Below are 23,925 nucleotides of genomic sequence, written 5' to 3'. Positions count from 1 at the left end.
CTCATTTCTGTAAAAAACCAAATGTGGGAAAGTGTGGTTTCAGAGGTCACGTGATTTAAGGTTTGAAACTCTGAAGGATCAGAATTTTGAAAGTCTGATGAACAGTAGATTATTGTATATATACATTTATATATATTCAAAATAAATATTTACATGGGATAAAATCAGTGGGTATCTGAGGAAAGCAATAACAGATTGTATTCCCATGGTCAGGAAAACAAACAAGGTAGGCGTTAGATGGATGAGCAGTAGTATCAAGCTTGACCTGCAAAAAAAGAAAATGTCATGGAGAATGTAGGAGAAATGCGATCAGTACACCCATGAGCAGTACAAGGCTCAAGCTAGGAAGGTTTATCAGCATAGTAAGAAAAGCTAAATCAGATTATGAGAAGACCTTAGCCAATGAGATCAAGGGTAATCCCCAAGAGTTCTTCCGCTATGTGGCAAGTAAAAGGAAGAATGACTTCAGAAGGATAATTTAGTGGGTGCTGATTGTATTGAGATGATAAAATCAGATGTAATAGTCGAGTTACTGAGTGATCACTTTTCAAAAGTGTATCACCCAAGTGAGGATATCTCTGTACCATCAGCCTGGCCGAAGATTATTGGGATCACTGAGTCATGGTTGACAGAAGAGGATATAATAATAGAAATAGAAGTCCCTGGGTACAGCATTTTTCGGCAGGATAGGAAGGGAAAGCGTGGTGGTGGAGTACTGCTTATGATTAGTGATGACTTATGTCCTCTAAGACTGGAGGCTTTGGAAGATAGTGATACTAATGATTTTGAAAGCATATGGTGTGAGGTAGAGGTGGGCAAGACAGGATATTTAGTGGAGTGTTGCTACAGACCAAGGAGCACAGAGGATGCAGACTAGGAGATGTTTAGACAGTTGAGTTTGGCAAGTGCAAGAAGAATGATTGTTATGGGAGATTTTAACTACAGCAGTATAAATTGGGGAGAAGGAGATGCATGTAGCAATAAGGGAATGGAATTTCTAGAATTCTTGAGGGACAAATGCCTTAGGCAACATATAATAGAGGGAACAAGAGGTTCAAGAATTTTGGATTTGGTTATAGCATCAGAAAAGTTGATAATAACTGAGAGGGCATATCTCCCACCAGTTGGAGAGAGTGAACATATGGTTTTCACTTGGAAAATGAACAGACATGCAGGAGTATCAAAGAGACGGGAACGTATATGGAATTATAAGGCAGGTGATTATAATAGTCTTAGATGTCAACTTGGGGAAGTTCCATGGAGGAAGGAATTGGAAGGCTGGGATATCATTAGTGCTTAGGAAATTGTGAAGGAATATTTGTTAGCAGCAATGCTAAGCTGTATTCCATGAGTGAAGAAGAAGAGGACACAATTTGGAGTAAAGTGGATGACAAACAATATTAAACAGGAACTGCATGTGAAAAAGAGGCTATGGAAGAGATATAAGGAGACAGGTGAAGAGAAGATGCACGAAGAATATAAGACACAGGCCAGGAGAGTGACTGGCATGATAAGGAAGGCAAAACTGGAAAATGAGAAAAGATTGGCCTAAGATCCAAAGAAAATCTTAGGGAATTTTTTAGCTATGTGGCCAGTAGGAGGAGAAATGACTGTGGAAGAATGACATTGTAGAATAAAAAGGGGAATAGAGTGGATGCAGAGGACATAATGGAATTATTCAATGAACACTTTATTGGAGTATTTCATCCTGGAGGAGTAAATTTTAATACTAGAGGGATAGGGAAGGTTCGAGGTTTAGAGGTGTTTACTGTAAGTTTACAGTAAACACTGTAAACTTACAATAAAGCTGTGGGACTGGATGGTATTTCACCACAAGTTTTGAGATGCTAAGGAACTGACAGCACCTTTGACCTGGCTTTTCATTGAAAGTCTGGCTATGGGAAAGGTGCCCATAGAATGGAAGGAAGGTAAGATAGTGCCATTGTATAAGGCAGTAGCAGACTGGAAGTGTCTAATTATAGGCCAGTTTATGTGTCATCAGTAGATGTTAAATCTTGGAGAAAGTAGTAAAGGACTGTATGCAGTATTGAGCAGATGAGGGTAATGTTATCTCTGAGAGTCAACATGGATTTGTTAAAGGGTGTTCTTATTTTAGCAATATGCTAGCCTTTTATAATAAAGTTACAAGAGCATTAGATAAGGGAAAGGCATATACTGACATTTTCTTAGATTTAGCGAAGGCATTTGACAGGGTTCCACACGATAAGCTGATATTTAAGTTGCATCACATGGGTCTGGATGTCAGATTGGTCAACTGGATTCAAGAGTGGCTGTCTGATAGGTATCAGAGAGTTGTGTATGGTGCTGCAGTTTCAAGGAGGCAAAGGGTTACAAGTGGGGTCCTACAGGGCTCAGTACTGGGACCTATATTGTTTAACCTTTATATCAATGACATTGTCAGTGGATTGTAGGGGGATATTCAGATGTTTGCAGATGATGCAAAGCTCGGAAGGGTTATTAGTAATAGTGCAGATGTGGTAGCCCTGCAAGAGGATTTGAATAAGCTAGATAGATGGGTAAATAAATGGGGTATCAGTTTAATGCAGCAAAATGTAAGGTCTTGAGGTTTGGGACACTGCATACTCTATAGGAGGAGTTATACTGGAGGAAGTAGGGAAGATAAGAGATCTGGGGTTGATGATTGATAGAAACCTGAAATTTAGTGGACATATTGCAAAGGTGGTGAAGGTAACACAGTGGATTGCTGCAATAATGAGAAGGACACTGACTTGCAGAGATAAAAGGGTTATCATTCCGTTGTATAAGTCTCTGATCAGACCACACTTGGACTATTGTTCTCAGATTTGGTCCCCAGGATTTGAAGGGGATAAATTAACTGTGGAAAGGACACAAAGACGGATGACAAAGATGGTTTCAGGACTGTACAAGGATAGTTATGAGGATCGGCTGAGGGAATGTGGACTGCAGTGTTTGGTGGATAGAAGAAGGAGAAGAGTTATGATTGAGACTTTTAAACTGTTGAGAGGTGGTTACAGGGTTGACACTGGGAAGTTCTTTTGCTTGGTTGAACAGTGGGAAGGAGTGATGACAAGAGGCCATCTTGTCATCACTCCTCTTCCTCAAATGCCCTATATCATACTGTGGTGGCAGACTCACAATCTTTACTCTCTCTCTCTCTCTCTCTTTTCATTTCTTCCCATAACTCTTTCATATCTTCTCTCATACCATACTTTTCACCTTTTAAGTCCTTAGTGCCACCCAAAACAATTAATTCTTTCACTTTGTCTTTACTTGGCAGCTTCACTGATATCATTAATTTTCGCACCACAGAAACAAGCTTATCATGCCCTTGTTAAGTACTCCTCTTATCATAGAACAACCACAAACTTTCTCCTTACTCTCTATTCACTTTGTGATATGTTTCTTTTTTTATTTTTTTTTCACTCCACACTTTCTTTCTTTCTCTTCTCAGCAGCTCTACCAATCATCTACTGTTTTTTGCAATTATTCTAGTTCATGCATTGCCCTGTTGAAGAACTCCATGTATGTGCACTATTTCTTTCATGACTTCTTCATTCTCCTGACCTTCTACCATTGCTCTTTCATCAACAATCTTACTAACACATTTTCCTGCCTTTTGTCAACATTCTCCATTCCATATTTTTCTCTTCACTTTTCACTCACTCCACACCATTTCCTCAGTCTCATATTCACTCAGCAGTCTGGCTTCTTTGTTTTCATAAATCTTTCTCATTTCACACATATACTCTGCTGAAAAAAAAAGCTCATTAAACTCCCATAATGAAAACATTTTGACTGCCATTATTTTATGTTGCGGTTTTATTATTATTATTATTACCCCAAGACCTCATGGAGTCAAAGACACATCTGGGAGGTCCTTTTATCACACACACAGCTCATCATGCCGTGCCTTGAACACATTCAAACTCCTTGCAGGCACCACGCTCTCAGGCAAGGCATTCCAATCATTCACAACTGCACGAAAAAAACCTGCCCCTCACTCCCCTATTCACACCCTCTTTATACAGTTTTCAGGTATGACCTCTAGTTCTCCCCCAATCTCCCACTATTTTCTGTAGAACTTCTCCAGCATTGATCCTATAACAACTCCTTACCAACTTGTAGGTCTCTATCATATCTGCCCTTTTCCTCCTGTCGACCAGACTCTGCAAATTACATCTTCTCAATCTTTCCTCATACTCGACATTCCAGAGGTCAGAAACTACCTTAGTCAGTTGCCTTTGGCCCCTTTCCAACATCTCTTCATCCTTCTGAAAACCAGGTGACCAAATCTGGGCACAATAGTCCACGTGTGGCTTAATCAAAGCCTTATACAATGGAACAAGAATCTCTCTACTTCTACACGTCAGTGCCCTCCGCATCATTCCCAGAAGTCTTTGTGTTGTCTTCACAATTTTGACGATGTGTCCCCTATATTTTAGATCCTTATCCACTATCATCCCCAGATCTCTTATTTCCTCTACCTCCAACAATATATTCTCACCAAGCATAAATTCTGCATCCCATCTTTGTTTTCCAAATTTTAAAACCTTACATTTTGCAACATTGAACTCGCATCCCAATTTCCGTGCCCATATTCAAAGTCTTCTTGCAAGGCCACAACATCTTCACTACTATTCATGGTTCGTCCCAACTTTGCATCATCTGCAAACAACTGGATATCTCGATCCAAATCTTCACCTATATCATTAATATACAAGTTAAACAGTAATGGCCCTAAAACAGACCCCTGAGGCACTCCACTAGTGACTTTCCTTTTCCTGGATATCGTTCCTCTTCCATACACAACTTGTTGATACCTATCAGATAGCCAGTCTTCAATCCAATGCACTATTCTAATATCCAACGCCATCTGCTCTAGTTTGACTATCAATTTATCATGAGGTACTCTATCAAAAGCCTTTGCAAAATCTAAGTATATTACTGTGTATCCTTCTCCTCTGTCCAAGAAAGTAGTCACTTTATTGTAATAAGTAAGTAGATTACTAAAACACGACCTTCCTTTAGCAAATCCATGCTGTCCATTAAAGATAATACCATTGTTGTCAACCCAACTCTGGATCCTAGTTCTCACAAGCTTCTCCAACAACTTAACCACAACACCTGACACACAGATAGGCCTTCGATCACCTCAAGCATCAAACTATAGGCCTATCTCTGTGTTAGGTGTTGTGGTTAAGTTATTATGTAACTATTATTTGGAACACTTAGAACAGCACATACTAACCCCAAGCCTTCTGTATATAGCCTGCTATAGACCGGGTGATGGAGTAGATGGTGGGGATAGTATGCATAAGCAAATAGAAGAAATGAGTGGAAGGAGGGTAATTATTATGGGTGATTTCAATTATGGTAACATTGACTGGAAAGAGGAGAGGGCACATGGGAGGAAGGCATTGGATTTTATGCGGTTATTAAGGGACAACTATCTACGGCAACATGTATTGGAAAATACCAGGGGGCAGAGAGTGCTGGACCTAGTAATTGCAACCGAGAATGTGGCTGTAACGAACATGACCATGTTGCCACCAATTGGTGAGAGTGACCATAAGGTCATGACTTGGGAGGTGGCTAAAGAAGTCGAATTTACAATTAAGACAGGGTACATGTGGAATTACCGGGCTGGTAAGTATGACAAGTATAGGTGTGTGCTTGACTCAATGCCATGGCATGTAAAACTGCAAGGGCTGGATGTTGATAGTGCATGGGAGGTGGTTAAGAACTGTTTGCAGGAGGCAATGGTTGACTGTATACCAAGAGTCCGAATAATAAATCAAGTAGGGGTTAAATGGATGAATAACACTATTAAGCTTGAGCTGCAAAAAAAGAAACAATTGTGGAGGGAATTTAAGGAGAAGGTGACCATCAGGCACAGGAACAGTATAAAGCTCAGGCCAGGATGGTAACAAGGGTGGTAAGAAAAGCAAAAGCAGATTACGAAAGGAAATTGGCCACACAGGCTAAAGAGAATCCCAAACAGTTTTTTCAATATGTTGCAAGTAAAAGGAAAAATGCTCATGGTAGAATGATCTTAAAAAATGCTGAGGGTAGGGAGGTAACCGAATCAGTCGATATTGTGGAATTACTGAGTGAGCACTTTGCAAGAGTATATCATCCAGGTGGTGACTTTGCAGGAAGAACCAACAGCTTATACTGGAATTGTGATGAATGAAGCAGAGGTAACTAGTCTATTACAGAACCTCAATGTCAATACATCTGTGGGATTGGATGGTATACCAGCTCGTGTCGTAAGTGAAGCGGCCAAAGAATTGTCAGTGCCCTTGACCATTTTGTTTAATTTGAGCCTCAGGACTGGGTCAGTCCCAAGGGGGTGGAAAGAGGGGAAAATAGTTCCACTGCACAAAGGTGGTTCCAAGGCTGCTGTTGAAAATTACCGGCCAATCAGCATAACAGGAATCATTATCAAGGTCTTAGAGAAAATAATCAAGAGGAAAATACAAGATTGGATAGAAGAAAATGGGATATTGTATCGGGGACAGCATGGTTTTGTGAAGGGTAGGTCATGCCTCAGTAACTTGCTCACGTATTATAACACAGTGACGGCTGAACTGGATAAGGGTAATGGGTTTACAGTGATTCTACTGGACCTTGCTAAGGCCTTTGATAGGATACCACATGGAATTCTAATCAGTAAATTGCAGCATATGGGAATGGACATAGGGTTGGTGAGATGGATAGGAGGGTGGTTGACGGAGAGATATCAGAGAGTGGTTTACTCAGGAGCAGAGTTCACAAGACGGCCTGTGACTAGTGGTGTGCCACAAGGATCTGTTCTTGGACCACTGCTATTTAATTTGTTCATAAATGATATAGGAAAGGATCCGAGAGGAACAGTTCATTTGTTTGTGGATGATGCAAAGTTGGGTAGGGCAATAGTGAATGCAGATGACGTCAAAATTTTGCAGGATGATTTGGATAGATTGGAGGTCTGGGCTAAGGAGAATGGATGTCAATTTAATGTGGCAAAATGTAAGGTTATGCATTTTGGGGTGAAAAGATTGGTGGCAGTTTACTGCATTAGTGGAACCGTGCTCCAGGAAATTGATGAGACACGAGATTTAGGAGTGTTGGTGGATAAGGAATTGAAATTTAGGGGACACATTGCAAAAGTGGCCAAATCAGCTCATCAAATCACTTGGTTGTTGAAGAATACGTTGACAAGCAGAGACAAGCAGGTTATTGTTCCTCTGTATCGAGCCTTGATAAGACCCCATCTCGACTACTGTGCCCAGATTTGGTCACCTAGGTTTCTTCTTGATGGGGAGGAGGTGGAGAGGATCCAGAGGCGAGTGACCAAGATGATAGCAGGTCTTTGGAATGAACCTTATGAGAAAAGGTTGAGGATTTGTGGGTTGCAAAAATTGGTTGATAGGCAGAGGAGGGGAGATATGATTGAGACATTCAAATTACTGAAGGGTTTCTATAAAATTAATTCAGAAGATATTTTTGAGAACAGGGCTGGTTGTGGGAGGACTAGGGGACATCCATGGAAACTTAGCAAAAGTGTGGTTAGTAAAAGTGTTAGAGCTGGGTTCTTTACTTTTAGAGTAATGAATGAGTGGAATGCGCTCCCTGAGTCTGTGGTGGATGCTGTGACAGTGAATGAGTTTAAGGCGAGGTATGATAGATACTGTATGAATGTCAAATAGTTGTGATGAATATGATTTGGGGCCTCCCTCGATGAGTCTAATGACTCCCTGGAGTTGCCCATAATAATAGTAATAGTAATAGTAATATCCCCAGTATACTGATTGATGATATCTTTATGATTTGGAACACTTCTTTATCTGACCTCAATATTTTTCTTCACCAAATTAATTCTGTCCACCCAATAATTTAAATTACTCTATTAATAGTAAACAATAAGAGCCTTCCTTTCTTAGATGTTCTTGTCTGAAGATAACTTAAGTGGCCTACAGTCTTCAGCATACAGAAAGAAAACCAATATACGGAGACATCAGTGCTTCTTTATCATCCATCTCAGAAGTTGGACATTATCAAAAATGTTTGTGCATTGTACACATTGTACCTCATTCTTCACAAATTTTTCTCTGAAGCAAAAAACTTATTAAAATTACTTTTATTGCTAATAGTGACAACTCTGATATCATCATAAAAATAATAGATAACTACCTTTATCTTCATTCTTCTCACAAAGAACTCAGAGTTTCCATTCTGTATATCAGAAGTTTGTCTGATATACAGTCTCTTTTAAGTCTCTTTCTGGCCAGCTTGTAGATTAACCTCATTTCTGTGCTCTCCTAAATTTTCTTCCCTTGCTCATCTAGGTGTTTAAAGAATTCCTTTCTCATGCAAGATCTCAATATGGACATACAAGTAGATTTGCACAAATATGTTTCACACCATTTCTATAAAAGTTAGGGTTCAAAAGAAAATTATTAAAGTGTAGCATCAAAAGCCATTTTCTATTAGAAAGATTATATAAAGAAGGCTGCAAAGCTCTTTTTCATCAATGAAATATAAATAGGAATAATTGCCTTTCCTATAACTTTCCCAGTTTTTGAGAAGTTATCTGGCTTAATTATACCCTCACTACTTTCTAAATAATTAAAAAAAAAAAAAAAAAAAAAAAAAAGGTGATCCTTATGCTAGATAAGGGAGACTCGTGTATGGTAATATTTGAACTTTTTTTTTGCACAGCATTTGGAAGATTGCCCCATGATATTGAGGATCTCAAAATATGAAAATAATCACCTATATGGCACAGTTCTTATCCTGGGCCAGTGCTATTCAGTTTGTTCATTAATGATATTTGATGTGTATTGACATGGGATGTTCAGGTGTTTGTTGATGATGCAAAATTCAGGAGAGGTATAAAAAGTGATCCTGATGCCAAGTTTCTTCTCCAAAATTTAAGTAGGTGTTTAGCTTGGACAGATAAGCAGGGTTTCTATTTGAATATTGATAAGTGCAAGATTCTGCACTATAAGATACAAGATTGTGTACTGTACTGGTAGATATGGATGTGTACTGTAGGATCTCATGTTGGAGGTTTAATGGATTTTTTTACAACACTCACAAAGAATTAAAATAGAATTTAATACTTCCTATATTTCGTCCTAGTCACTAGGACATCTACGGGGATTACAAAAACAATTAATGTAACATATACACAAATAACAAACAATACTAAGCCCAACCACTTGGGTGACACTAAAGTCCTATCTAGGTAGAGTGCCCTCTAAGGGCAGTAGTAGGTGGCCTGGAATGTAAGGTGGGAACTCTGGTGATGAGTGTTTCCCAAATCTTTGGAAGCTTAATGCAACTGTATTTATTGAGATTTGGTTAGTTTTTGAGAGCTGCTGCTGCTTCTAAGAAAAGTCTCTCTTTCTTGAATTTGCTGTGGTGGAGCATGGTGGTTTTCTTCCATGATACCCTGTGGGTGGTGTCCAAAACATGGTCAGCCAAGCCTGAATGGCCATAGTTGTATTTGAAGATGTAAGACTTGTGTTCCTCTAGACGGATGGATGCTGATCTGCCTGTCTGTCCAAAGTACGCCAGCTTACAGGAACAGGGTACTTTGTAAACTCCAGGCAGAGAGAGAGAGGAGGGAGCTGATCTTTCGTAGAACGGATAAGGATAGCAAGTTTGCGGTGGGGCTTATATGTTGCGTGTAGGTTGTACTGTTTTAGTATCTTGGCTATTTTTTCGGATGTGCCACGGGTGTAGGGTATGGTGATGGCATTTTTAAAATCTTGTTGACGAAAAGGACAGGGAATGTGGGAGGAGTTGATTATTTTTTTGATACTGTGATCGCTGTTGCCATTGGAGAGGCAAGTGCTGTGTATGTGGTTAAGCTCAGTTGTGAGGGCGGTTCCACTGGAACAAAGATTGTGTGCTCTCTTGGTAAGAGTTTTAATAATGCCATATTGTTGAGAGGGGTGGTGGTGGGAGAGTTTGTGAATGTATCTGCCTGTGTGTGTGGGTTTTCTGTATACGGTGAAGGTAAGTGTATCATTAGGCAGGCGTGTGACTAAGGTGTCTAGGAAGGGTAAACAATTGTTCTTTTCCTTTTCCATAGTGAACTGGATTCTTGGATGTAGACTATTGAGATGACTGAGGAAGGAGTCTAACATGTCTGGGCCATGAGGCCAAATAGAGAACACATCATCTACATATCTTAGCCAGATAGAAGGTTTGAGTGGGGCTGAGTCTATGGCTCATTTTTCGAAATCTTCCATATAGAAATTGGCAAGGGGGGTGAGAGGGGGGGGAACCCATGGCAGTTCCCTCTATCTGCTTGTAGATTTTGTTGTTCCAAGAGAAATACCCAGAGTTAATGGCAAAGGAAAAGAGATCTAAGATGTCAGAGGGAAAAACGTTTTCTAAGAGAGATAAGGTGTCAATTAAGGGAATATTGGTAAACAAAGAGGAGATATCAAAGCTTACCAATGTGTCTGTCTTATTCAAGGTTAAATTTTCTGTGAGGGCTTTAAAGTGGGTCAAGTTTTTTATATAGGAAGGGGATCTTCCAGTGAGGGGGATCAGAGAGTTGGCCAGCTGTTTAGATAGTCTATAGGAAGGTGCATTGGTGGCATCTACTATAGGTCTGAGTGGGGAATTGGGTTTGTGGATTTTTGGTAAACCGTATATTCGGGGGGGACGGGAGTGGAAAGGTTTAAGTTTTTTCGTGATGTCAGGGGGCCAGGAAGATACTTTTTTGAGTAAGATTTTTAGTTTCTTAACTTGTGTTTTTGTGGGGTCGTGTTCTAGCGGGATGTAGGTAGCACGATCGCGGAGGATAATGTTCATTTTACGATTGTATTCACTGGTATTAAGGAAGACTGTGGCATTACCCTTATCTGCTCTGGTGATGACGATACTTTTTTCTTTACGTAGTTTCAGGAGAGCTGTGCGTTGGGCATATGATAAATTACTTTTTGGCGGTGAAGAATGCACGAGGATATTGGCTACGTCAAGTCTAATGTTGTTAGCTATCTCTGACGGTAAGCGACCGATTCCCCGTTCGATGTTCACCATTATATCAAGCACCGGCACTTCCTTCAGAGCGACGGCAAAATTACGGCCTAGGCAAAGGACGCTGACGGCATCATCGTTGAGCCTTTTGGAAGAGAGGTTTATTACTGTCTGGAGCGGTTGAATTTGTGGTTGTGGTTTGTTTTTCACAAGGTTGCTATATTTCTTGATGTGTTTATTTTTCATTTTTTGGAATTCTCTCTGTGTGGAAGTTTCCGAAATGCCAGAGAGAATCGACCAAAGTTCAGGGTTAAGAACGGTGGAGAGCTCTGCATGTAAGGAGCCAATGGCGGCGTTCGTCACTGCGAGGGTAGCACGTGTAAAGGCGATTTACTTGCGAGGGTAGCACGAAAAGGAAAAGAACAATTGTTTACCCTTCCTAGACACCTTAGTCACACACCTGCCTAATGATACACTTACCTTCACCGTATACAGAAAACCCACACACACAGGCAGATACATTCACAAACTCTCCCACCACCACCCCTCTCAACAATATGGCATTATTAAAACTCTTACCAAGAGAGCCCACAATCTTTGTTCCAGTGGAACGACCCTCACTACTGAGCTTAACCACATACACAGCACTTTCCTCTCCAATGGCAACAGCGATCACAGTATCAAAAAAATAATCAACTCCTCCCACATTCCCTGTCCTTCTCGTCAACAAGATTTTAAAAATGCCATCACCATACCCTACATCTGTGGCACATCCGAAAAAATAGCCAAGATACTAAAACAGTACAACCTACACACAGCATATAAGCCCCACCGCAAACTTGCTATCCTTATCCGTTCTACGAAAGATCAGCTCCCTCCTCTCTCTCTCTGCCTGGAGTTTACAAAGTACCCTGTTCCTGTAAGCTGGCGTACTTTGGACAGACAGGCAGATCAGCATCCATCCGTCTAGAGGAACACAAGTCTTACATCTTCAAATACAACTATGGCCATTCAGGCTTGGCTGACCATGTTTTGGACACCACCCACAGGGTATCATGGAAGAAAACCACCATGCTCCACCACAGCAAATTCAAGAAAGAGAGACTTTTCTTAGAAGCAGCAGCAGCTCTCAAAAACCAACCAAATCTCAATAAATACGGTTGCATTAAGCTTCCGAAGATTTGGGAAACACTCATCACCAGAGTTCCCACCTTACATTCCAGGCCACCTACTACTGCCCTTAGAGGGCACTCTACCTAGATAGGACTTTAGTGTCACCCACGTGGTTGGGCTTAGTATTGTTTGTTATTTGTGTATATGTTACATTAATTGTTTTTGTAATCCCCGTAGATGTCCTAGTGACTAGGACGAAATATAGGAAGTATTAAATTCTATTTTAATTCTTTGTGAGTGTTGTAAAAAAATCCATTAAACCTCCAACATGATGTCCTTACAGCACTTAAGCCTCTACACACGTGTACTGTAGGAGACAGATGAGATTTAGGATATGGTAGTTGAAAAGGTGCATTGCAATAGTTGCATAATCTACACAGTGCATTACTGCTATGATAAGGACACTGATGAGTAAAGATTATTACCAGATTTGGTTGTATGGTTTCCACTGGTATTAGTATGCTCTGGAGAGGGTTCAAAGATGAGTAATTAAAGTAATATTGCACTTTGAATATTAGTTAATGGTCAAGGTTGGGGAAAAATAAACTACAGAGCTTAGTTGCTGATGAAAGATACTTTTCAGATTGAGACTCAAATTACAGAGAGGATGTGATAAGATTAATATGGAGAAAGTTATTTCATAGAGTGGGAAGGGAAGATCAAGAGGCCATCCTTAGAAACTGCTTTGAGTGTGGTAACAAGGTATGGCAAATAAGTAGTATTTTTAGATGAATGGGATGAGTGTGGAATCCATTGCTGGAGGCGTTTTTGAATGCTAAGAGTATGAATAAATATAAGTTCTTTTTCTCACCAGCAAAAGATAAATCTATTGCTGGTGAGACCTCCTGCAGTGAGTTTGACTCCATGGAGGCTTGCTAATAACTTCTTTATGAATTGCTACATAATAATTCTCTGTATTATAGGCTCCTGAAGGGAATGATATTACGCTTGTTGCTCAGTTATCAATGGATAGACTTCAGATGGTAGAAGCATTGTGTAAACATTGGGAAGGTAAATATGACCATTTTATTATTATTATATTATATCATAAATATTACCATTATGTTTATCATTCTTCAATCAAAGATTTTGCCTCTTTTGTTAAAAAAAATTGCGAATTTTATGAATTTCATATTCCCATCTAAAATATTTTCTGATTAGTAAGTACAATAATGGTTTAAAGCTTCTGTTAGTTAAGTATATGATGGAAATTTTTTAAATTAACAAAAAAAATTTTCTACTATATTATTTTCTACTATATAATATTTTATTTATTATATTTTATATATTATAATATAATATATTTTAATATAATATATTATATTATAATATAATATAATATATTATAATAATATAATATATATTATAATGGTTCTCTTGAACCATTATAATTGCTTGAATCACTACTGCATTGGGCGGTAGTGATTCAAATCAGATCATATGAACACCTCTAAAACATTATTATTATTATTATTATTAAACAAGACCTCATGGAGTCAAAGACTCATCTAGGAGGTCCTTTTATCTCACACACATCTCATCATACCGGGTCTTAAACACATTCAAACTCCTTGCAGACACCACACTCTCAGGCAAGGCATTCCAATCATTCACAACTCTGCACGAAAAAAACCTGCCTCTCACTCCCCTACTCACACCCTCTTTATACAGTTTCCAGGGATGAACTCTGGTTCTCCCCTGATCTCCCACTATTCTCTGTAGAACTTCTCCACCATTGATCCTATAAAAACCTCTTACAAACTTATAGGTCTCTATCATATCTCCCCTCTTCCTTCTCTCCACTAGACTCTGCAAATTACATCTTTTCAATCTTTCCTCATACTCGACATTCCAGAGGTCAGAAACTACCTTAGTCAGTCGCCTTTGGACCCTTTCCAACATCTCTTCATCCTTCTAAAAACCAGGTGACCAAATCTGGGCACAATAGTCCATGTGTGGCCTAATCAAAGCCTTATACAATGGAACAAGAATCTCCCTACTTCTACACGTCAGTGTCCTCCTCATCATTCCCAGAAGTCTTTGTGTTGTCTTCACAATTTTGGCGATGTGTCCCCTAAATTTTAGATCCTTATCCACTATCACTCCCAGATCTCTTATTTCCTCTACTTCCAACAATATATTCTCACCAAGCATAAATTCTGCATCCCATCTTTGTTTTCCAAATTTTAAAACCTTACATTTTGCAACATTGAACTCACATCCCCATTTGCTTGCCCAATCACTCAATTTATTCAAGTCTTCTTGCAAGGCCACAACATCTTCACTACTCTTTATGGTTCGTCCCAACTTTGCATCATCTGCAAACAACTGAATATCTCCATCCAAATCTTCACCAATATCATTAATATACAAGTTAAATAGTAATGGCCCTAAAACAGATCCCTGAGGCACTCCACTAGTGACTTTCCTTTTTCTGGATATTGCACCCCATACACAACTTGTTGATACCTATCAGATAGCCAGTCTCCAATCCAATGCACTAATCTAATATCCAACCCCATCTGCTCTAGTTTGACTGTCAACTTATCATGAGGTACTCTATCAAAAGCTTTTGCAAAATCCAAGTATATTACTGTGTATCCTTCTCCTCTGTCCAAGGAAGCAGTCACTTTATTGTAATAAGTAAGTAGATTACTAAAACACGACCTCCCTTTAGCAAATCCATGCTGTCCATCAAAGATTATACCATTGTTGTCAACCCAACTCTGGATCCTAGTTCTCACAAGCTTCTCCAACAACTTAACCACAACACCTGACACACAGATAGGCCTATAGTTTGATGCTTGAGTTCGATCACCTCCTTTATGAAGTGGCACAATCTTGCCCTCCTTCCACTCTTTAGGGACTTGACCAAGTGCAAGACTCGTATTAAAAAAATATGTCAAGGCAGGTGTCAACTCTCTGGCACATTCCTTCAGAATACGCGGTGATATATTATCAAGTCCCACAGCCTTATTTACATCCAGTTTACTCAATTCCCCAAACACCTCTTGCTCACTTACAGTCAGTCTCTCCTCCCTATCATCAACTGCTCTTAATCTCTCCATGAAGTCACATTCACAAGATTGAAAGATCTTTATGAACTGCTCATTAAGTATCTCCACCACACATTCTGCAACAGCTGTCTTTATACCATTTCCTCCAATCAATGTCATCCTTCCATAACCATTCTTTCTTTTGCTGGCTACATATCGAAAGAACTCCTTAGGATTCTTTTTAGCTTCATTAGCTAACTGCTGTTCATACCTCTCTTTAGCTACTCTCACCAACCAAGTCACTCTCCTTGCCTGGTCTTTGTAGAACTCATGAAATTGGTTACTTCCACTTCTCTTATGCTGCCTCCACAATGCCCTTTTTCTCTGTATTGCATGCTTAATCTCTTTATTCATCCATCTCACACCTAACTTATTTAACCTTCTCACCTGTGGTATACATTTAGACATTGCATCCACTAATTTTTTTTTGAAAATCCCCCAAGCTGCATTGATCTCTTTTCCAGCTAACTCCTCATTCCATGCTACACCTGCAAGCTGTCTCCTGAGCTCTTCATAATCACCCCCTTGTAGTTCCACATATACCCTTTTTTCACAGGGGTCCTTGCACTGCTGGCAACCACCCAAGTAATCACCTCATGGTCACTTTCACCAATTGGTGGATGATTTGATACCTCATTGATAATTACATCCTCCGATGAGATGACCAAATCCAAGACCCTTAATCCTCTTGTGCCCTCTGTTACATACTGTCTGAGGTAGTTATCCCTCAAAAACTCAAGAAACTCATTTTCTTTACTTCCAGTTGCTATCTCTTCATTCCAGTCTATATTGCCATAATTAAAATCACCCATAATGATCACCCTTTTCTTATTTGCTTGGCTTATTTGACTATACATTTCACTATCACCACCATTCACATTACCAGGTCTATAACAATATCCCATCAAGTATTTGATTCTATTCACCTCTATCTCACACCATACTGCCTCAAAACCACTGGCCCCATTTCCCTCTTGCATCTCTACCTTGTATGGACATAACTCTTTCTCTATCATCAATAGCACTCCCCCTCCCTTTTTACCCCTTCTATCCTCACGAAACACATCATACCTTTCCATCTCTATTCCTGTCAGGATGTCATCCTCATCTAACCATGTCTCACTTATTCCAACAATCTCTGGGTGCACAGACGCAATTAGTGCAACCATTTCGTCCGCCTTGTTTCTTATACTTCTAGCATTGGTATACAAACACAACAACTCATTTCTGGATCTACAGCTAGTTCCACTGATACCACTCACTCGATGTGATCTCTCCATGCTGGACTGGGGCCATTTCCCTTTCTGCTTGTTTATTTTATAACCCTTTGCAATTCCATCTGTTTCCTTTTGATCCCTGATCATCCCATTACTTTCCTGCCTACACATTCTCTCACCTCCTCTTGGAGCATCCACCTTTCTCACACTGTGTATCCCTGTCCACCCTGAGCTTCGCCGTTTCCCTGCTCCTCTTGCACACCCATTCTCTCATTTTCTATACTCATACCACTCACTTTCCCCATTCATTTCCACTCCTTCAATCTCTCCTGTCTTACTCTCCTGCTCTTCCACATCACTCCCCTCTCGATCTGATTCATTCTCTCTATTCACTTCTCTACCTTCCAGCAGCAGTCTCTCCAAGCGACTCACACCATAACCACTCAAATGCAGTCCATCACTCCCATACAGCTCACTTCGTCCCTCAAACTCATTCCACACATTAACAAACTGTACTCCCATCTCCTCACACATTTCAGCCAGAATATCATTCATAATCCTTGCTCTCCGCCTCATTTCACCACAATCATACCTAGGCAACACACTGACCACCCTTCCTGTCACACTATTCTCCTTTATCTTTCCAAGCAGTCTCCTGACATTCAGTTTGACATGCTCTTTGTTCTCTCTCAAATCATTCGTACCAATTAATACAATTAACTCTTTTGCTCGTTCCCGCCTCATATTCAATGCCTCAATCACTCTACTCATTTTACCGCCTGGAAAACATACCTTGTGCATTTTATCCTCTAGCACACCTTTAATAATGACCAATTTGCAGAAAAATTTCATTATTTATACCATTATATCTGAAATATCTAATATGAAATCAAGATGTTTTAGAAGCACTTTCCTGTTGTTGTTTTCTGTTATTATTATTATTGTAGCTTCATCTCCATGAAGTCAAAAGACTCACTGTAGGCAGTTCATTTGTTTTTCTGTTATCTAACTGTTATTACTTATATGATGAAGACTTTCACAGTTCAAAAATTACATGACTATATAAAAACTTCCCATTCTAGAACTCTTTAAGTATCATCATCTGACTTCCATGGAGTCAAGGCTCATCATGAGAGTCCTATTGTTTCACATGTGCAGCTCATTAGACTGTATGTGTAGTTTTTCTGTGCTTTAAATATATTTGTTGTCTATGCACTCACCACACTCTCATTTTTACATCCACTTTACTAACATCTGGGACATTAAGACAAACATAAATGATGTTCACCATCAGTTTCAGTCTTTCACCTTGACATTTTATTCCTGACAGAAACTCAGATCATCGCTACATATATTACTGTCTATTTCCAGTGCCCAAATTACACATTTCACGATTCTTTTCACCATAAGAGTGTCATTTATGCCTTTGTGAAATCTGACATGGCCTGCCAGAGAATGGCTATTTTAGAATCCACTGTTTTTGACCTTCTCTGGCTCAAAGTTTCCTTTCTCCATTTAGTAACATTCATTTGTTGCATTTACCGATTTCCAAATACTGATAACCACTGAGATCTCATATTCCTTTCCATAAAACTTGACACCTACAGTCCAGCTATCCATATAGTGAGGTCATCTTCCTGGTTGACCTCAACATCCACAATTCTAACTGGCTCCCCCGCCCCTCACTCTAACACTACCAACCAACCAACCAAGCAGGATGAGAAGCAGAGTTTTGCTAGTAATGACCTAACACAAATTATACATCTATCCACTTGAATTCCTGATAACCCTCTTAACTCTCTAAATACTCTGGATCTCTTTTTGACCAGTTCTCTTTCCATGTACATCATAGAGATCACCTCTCCTCTCGGCAACTCAGACCACAATCTTGTACAAGTCTCTCTCTCTCTCTCTCACACACACACACACACAGAATATCACTCCTGGCTATGCATCCTCTGTCTTATCCTTGGTATGACTATTGCTTCCACTCATCTGATCCTAACATCTGCTGTGAATGAGTCACAGAAATTATTCTCACTGGTATGAAGACCTTCATCCCACTATTCAACCCATAATCCTCGTTCACTTTCCAAGCTCTGGTTCAACTGAAAATGTATTAAAGCAGTTGAAGAAAATAATTCAGCTTACCACATGTGGCTCAAATCACCAGCTTCATACTCTGCCTATTCCAAAGTATGCAACACATGCAAATCGGTTATCAGCAAATCCAAATCCGATTTTTATAAAAGCCAACAGCAGAAAACTTGCCTCCTGTGCTAAAGCCATTGGATGCAACTTTTGCCATCCTAAACTTCCACCTCTTTCTCTCATCCTGGTGGCACCACTGATACTTCACCCAAAGATAAAACTGACTTCCTGGCATCTCTATTTTCTTCAAACTCCTGCATAGATGACAAGGGAAATCACCTCCTGCCATACCGAAATCCAAGCACTGTATACCTCCTATAGTTTTTTGACAAAAAGTAATTAGAAAACTATTAAATACTGGGATACTAAAATGTCTTCTAGTCCTGATGGCATCACTCCAATTGTTCTCAAACATTGTGCTCCAGAGAGTTAACACTCCTTCTGCATCATCTCTACAATTTATTATATTTATCTGGTACTCATCCCAATGAATGGAAGTCTCATATCCATCCTATTCTGAACAAGAGCAATAGAAGTCCACTATCAAACTACCAACCAACTGCCATCACTTCTGCCCTCTCCAAAGTAATGGAGAAAGTTATCAATAGCCACTTCCTCCAATAGTTAGAGGCCCACCAATTAACAAGTGACCACTAGTGTGGATTCCACCATTCAAGATCCACAGCTGACCTTGTTTACATCACCCACTACTAAACATGTACCACAGAATGGTTTGGTGAAACTTGTGCAGTCACTCTTGAAATTTCCAAAGTCTTCAACTGTGTATTTGTGTGGCATCAAGGTGTACTTAACAGACGGTCATCTTTTACTCTCCCTGCCACCCTCTGTAATTGGGCAGCCAGCTTTCCCTCTGGTTATTCTCTGCAAGTCATGGTAGATAGCTACTTCTCTTTGAGCTTCTCTTTCTCCAGTACATAAATGACCTACTCGCAATCACCACTAATTCTATCTACAGCTTTGCAGATGACAGTACTCACCATTCATCCTACACATTTGAAAAAACCATGCAGTACTCTGACATCCCAGGCTAAAAGATCATCTACAACTAGTGCCTTAAACATTGATTTACATACTATCCTTCAGTAAGGTGAGGACAACCTTGTTATGTATAATGCCACCAAAACACAAGTTTTGCCTTTTCTTGCACAAACAAGATCAAAAGCTTACCTACCTTACCTTCAGTAATACACAAATCACAAAACAAGCTAAAGTTTTACCTCCAGTCTTTCCTTCATAAACACATCACATCAATAGTGCCTCCTCAGCATCCAAGAAACTTGACATTCTTTTTCATTCAAGAGCCTATTTTACACTCATCCAACTCTTCACTATATACAAATCCCAAATCCATCCATGTTTAGAATACTGTTCACATGTTTGGGGTAGTGCACCTAAAACTTCTCTTAAAATTCTTAAACCATATTGTGGTTTGGAAACTGGATACTCTCTGTATGGGTGACATGTTCAAGAGTCTATTTCTCTTAATGCATGTTTCCCTTCTCTTTTTCTCTTCAATTTTTTTTTTTAAACATTAAATATGAAACTAAGTCTAGATAGGTAAACCTCCCCCTAAAATTCCAAAAAAAAATTAAAAATCACATCACACACCAAAAATTTCATGTTCACTTTACCAACATCCATGGCATCAACTTAAATGGCATGCATCATCTTCAGTCATCCAGACCTGATGTTCTATTTCTGACTGAACCTCAAATTTCTACTAAATCAACCACAGCTCATCTCATCTCATCTGTCCAAATCACACCACTGTATGACTCCTGCCACCATAAGGGAGGTGCTTGTGCATTCTGTTATTCCTTTCCAAAGGATGCCTAACCTAGAATCTCACCTCTTTGATCTCCTGTGGCTTAAAATTTCTTTAGCCACGTTTTGTTTCGTTCATCTTTTGCCTCCACCATTCTCCCAATTCTGAAAATCATTCTGACCTTTTTGACTTCCTATCTTCAAAGTGTGATTTCATACAGTCAAAATTTCAAAACAGTGAAGACATCCTTCTTGGTGATTTCAATGTCGTCCATAATTCTAATTGGCTCCCATTTTCAAATTTCACTGATCAAGCTGGAACAGAGGCAGAGATTTTGGCTATAAATAATGACTTGAAACAGATCATTCATTGTCATGTCCAAAATCTTGACAGTCCTCTTCCCTAATCCTACAGTCTAAATCTTTTATTAACTAGCTCTCCTTCCAGGTACTCTGTTCAAGTGATTGCTATCTTGGCAATTCAGACCACAACTTATCCATGTTTTGACTCTGCTGGAACACCCTTCCTTCATCCATTCACAACCTCACTTACTCTGGCATTCAACAGTGCCAAGTGAGGACTTCTGTGACTTTTACTCCTCTTTTCCATGGTCACACTACTGCTTTCATTCTTCATATTAGATACCTGTTGTGATCTTGTTAAGAAATAATCTGCATTGGAATAAAAACTTTCATTCCTCTCTCAGTTCAAATTCCCCAACCCATATCTAAATCATGGTTCTCCAAATAACATGCCAGAGCTGTCCAAGAAAAGCAAACAGCTTTTCATAAATGGCTTGAGACCAAAACACCAACTTTATTCACAGCCTACAGTTGCCTGCAACACTTGTAAAATAACCATTAAAAGGGCAAAGTCTAAATTCAGCAAGGATAAATATAGAAAACTCGTTGCTTGTGCTGCTAGCAGTCGCACCTTCTTGTCATAGCTGTCGGGTGCAACTTTTGTCTATCTGTGCTTTTTCTCTCTATCTCACCCTAACAGTACCATTGTAACATTACCTTTTGGCTTCATTCTTCTCTTCCAACTCTTACATAAATGTATAATAAAATTAGTTTAATCCTTTATCCAAGTGTGAGCAAACAAAGTTTGCGCCTGAAGTATCTTCAGGCGCAAACTTTGTTTGCTCACACTTGGATAAAGGATTAAACTAATTTTATTATACTCTAACCAAGTGAAAAATAAACTTTCAACATCTTACATAAATGATCATGACAAATAACCTCCTTCTTTTGCATCTTATACCTCCTATGATCTGCAGAAAGACAGAAGAATTTCGAATAACTGGATACTACAAAGGCAGTCAGTCCTGATGGAATTCCACCCATTATTCTCAAGAGATATGCTCCTGAACTAATACCTGTTCTCTAAACTCTACTCAGCTGTCACCTTTCAGCATGGAAGAAAGCTCATCTACAACCAGTTCCCAAAAAAAGATACAAATATTTACTATCAAGCTATCAACCTATTGCTCTTACATCAGTGTTATCTAAAGTAATGGAGAAGGTTATCAACAGTCAACTTCAACACCTTAAGAACTGCTATCTAATTAATGATTCCTAGTATGGATTTTGCCGCTCTAGACCCATAGGAGATCTGGCCTTCAGCACTTACATTTGGACCCATTTCATAGAAATGTTTGGAGAAATCTGTGCTATTGCTCTTGACCTTTCCAAGGCTTTTGATAGGGTCTAGTATCAATGGCTTCTCAACAAGTTACCATCGTTTGGACTGCCTTCATCCTCATGTAAATGGATCACTAGTTTTCTCTTGGATCGATCGCTATGTGTAGTGATGGATGATGCTCTTTCCTCAGACTTTACTGTCAATGTTAGTTTCTCTGAGGACTCTGTCATTTCACCCACCCTCTTCTTCTTGATTTTTATAAATGACCTTGCTCTCATTTACTGCAAACTTCTACTCATATGACAGGTCTTGCATTGCTCAAACATCTCATGCTTCAAGATCATCTATAAGTGCCATGAACACTGATCTTCACAGTATCCTTGATGGGGATGAAAGCAACATTGTCAATTTCAATGCTTCCAAAATTCAGTTTCGTTTGTATTCTCATGAAAAAGATCTCAGATCTTCTCTGCTTACATTTTGATAATGCCCAGCTCAACAGTCAAGACTAAATCTCTCTTCTTGGACTCACTCTTACTCCAAAACTTTCCTGGCACAATCGCTATCACTTCTATAGCATCAACAGATGAAAGTAAAATACAAGCTGAAGAGATGAAATTAAAGGATGCACAAAATTGGACCATATAAGAAATGAAGACATCAGAAAATAACAAATATTTATGACTTAAATGAAAAGATTAAGGAATATGGAGAGAAATGGAAGGAACATCTGTTTAGGATGGAAAGATATTTGCTACAAAAAGAGGTGAATAGATATAGACCAAAGGGAAAGAGAGAAAGAAAGAGGAAGACCAGCTGCAAGATGGAAAGACCAGTGAAGCCAGAACAGGCAAATGCCTAATCCTTGAAGTGAAGAGGAAGCAATAGCTTCCAATAAACTTGGTGTCTTTTACCATTCAAGACAGTACTTCTTTGCTAAATAATTATTCTGTATAAATCCCAAATCTGACCAACATTGGAATACTGCTCTCATGTATGGAGCAGTGCATCTAACCTCCCTAAAATTTCTTGATGCTGTTCAGAAAAGGAGCAGTCTGGTTGATAAATGACAGACTGCCTTTTTTCTGAACAGGAGCAATCTGGTTGATAAATGACACCTCTTACAGTAACTCTTCAGCCACTTTCCCCCAAAAAAATCAGTTTCTACATTGTGTTTTTTCTACAGCTATTTATATGGCCATTGTTCAGCAGAACTAACATCCACTATGCTTCCTCTTTCTGCCAGATCTACAGGAACTCATGCTACTGCTGCTCAACATCCTTTTACAGTAGAACTGCATATTCACCAAACCAGCTACTCCAAGTCTTCTTTCATTCCTTCCACCTCAATTCTGTGCAACAGTCTCCCTCATGAAGCATTTCCAAAGCACTACAATCCTTGACTGTTCAAGAAGAATATCAACAGATTACTGTATTCCTGACTTTGCCCTCACAAGGAATCTTTCATTGTTAATTTATGGAAACAGTTACCATGTTATAGTAACACTTTGGTTTATATTAAACTGAAGGTCATCATGTGGAGTATGCTAATGTATACAAAGTAACAAGCTACATTACAATCTACATAGTATGCTAAAGTCACAGTAATTTGATCAACCATAAGCACTATTGGCCTAATCTCTGATGTGGGGGGGGGGACCCAGACTATATCAAAGCTAGAGTCCTGGTACAGTGATGCCTTGCAATTTGACCGTTGAATTTTGCAGGCCGGCATATGCGTGTGCATGGAATTGTGCGATGTCATTTGTTATTTGCCATTTCTTGTTGGGAGCTGCACTGGTGTTTGCTCATGTTGTGTGTGCTAATTTTCAATTCTGCATTTTTCAGAAAGTAAAAATTTTGTGCATCTGCAGTTATTATTATGTTTTTGAGATCCAAAAACATAATAATCAAA

At 39.3% G+C, this 23,925-nt stretch overlaps 1 protein-coding gene across 1 annotated transcript in view; it reads left to right on the top strand.

Moving 5' to 3' along the window:
* The window catches only part of LOC150104894 (xylosyl- and glucuronyltransferase LARGE1-like), a 413,744-nt gene that overhangs the window by 323,121 nt on the left and 66,698 nt on the right, over window positions 1–23,925 (top strand). Inside the window, exon 14 of the mRNA XM_090396042.1 lies at window positions 13,080–13,167. Coding sequence (XP_090252168.1) covers window positions 13,080–13,167 — 88 coding nt within the window. The remainder of the gene's footprint in view (window positions 1–13,079; window positions 13,168–23,925) is intronic.

The sequence above is a fragment of the Typopeltis vanoorti genome, chromosome 7, assembly GCF_054136105.1.
Source record: "Typopeltis vanoorti isolate ZY-2024b chromosome 7, IOZ_Tvanoo_1.0, whole genome shotgun sequence".
In the NCBI taxonomy this organism is placed as follows: Eukaryota; Metazoa; Arthropoda; class Arachnida; order Uropygi; family Thelyphonidae; genus Typopeltis; species Typopeltis vanoorti.
Note: the sequence above shows the minus strand (reverse complement) of the source record. Positions and strands in the feature narration are given on the sequence as shown.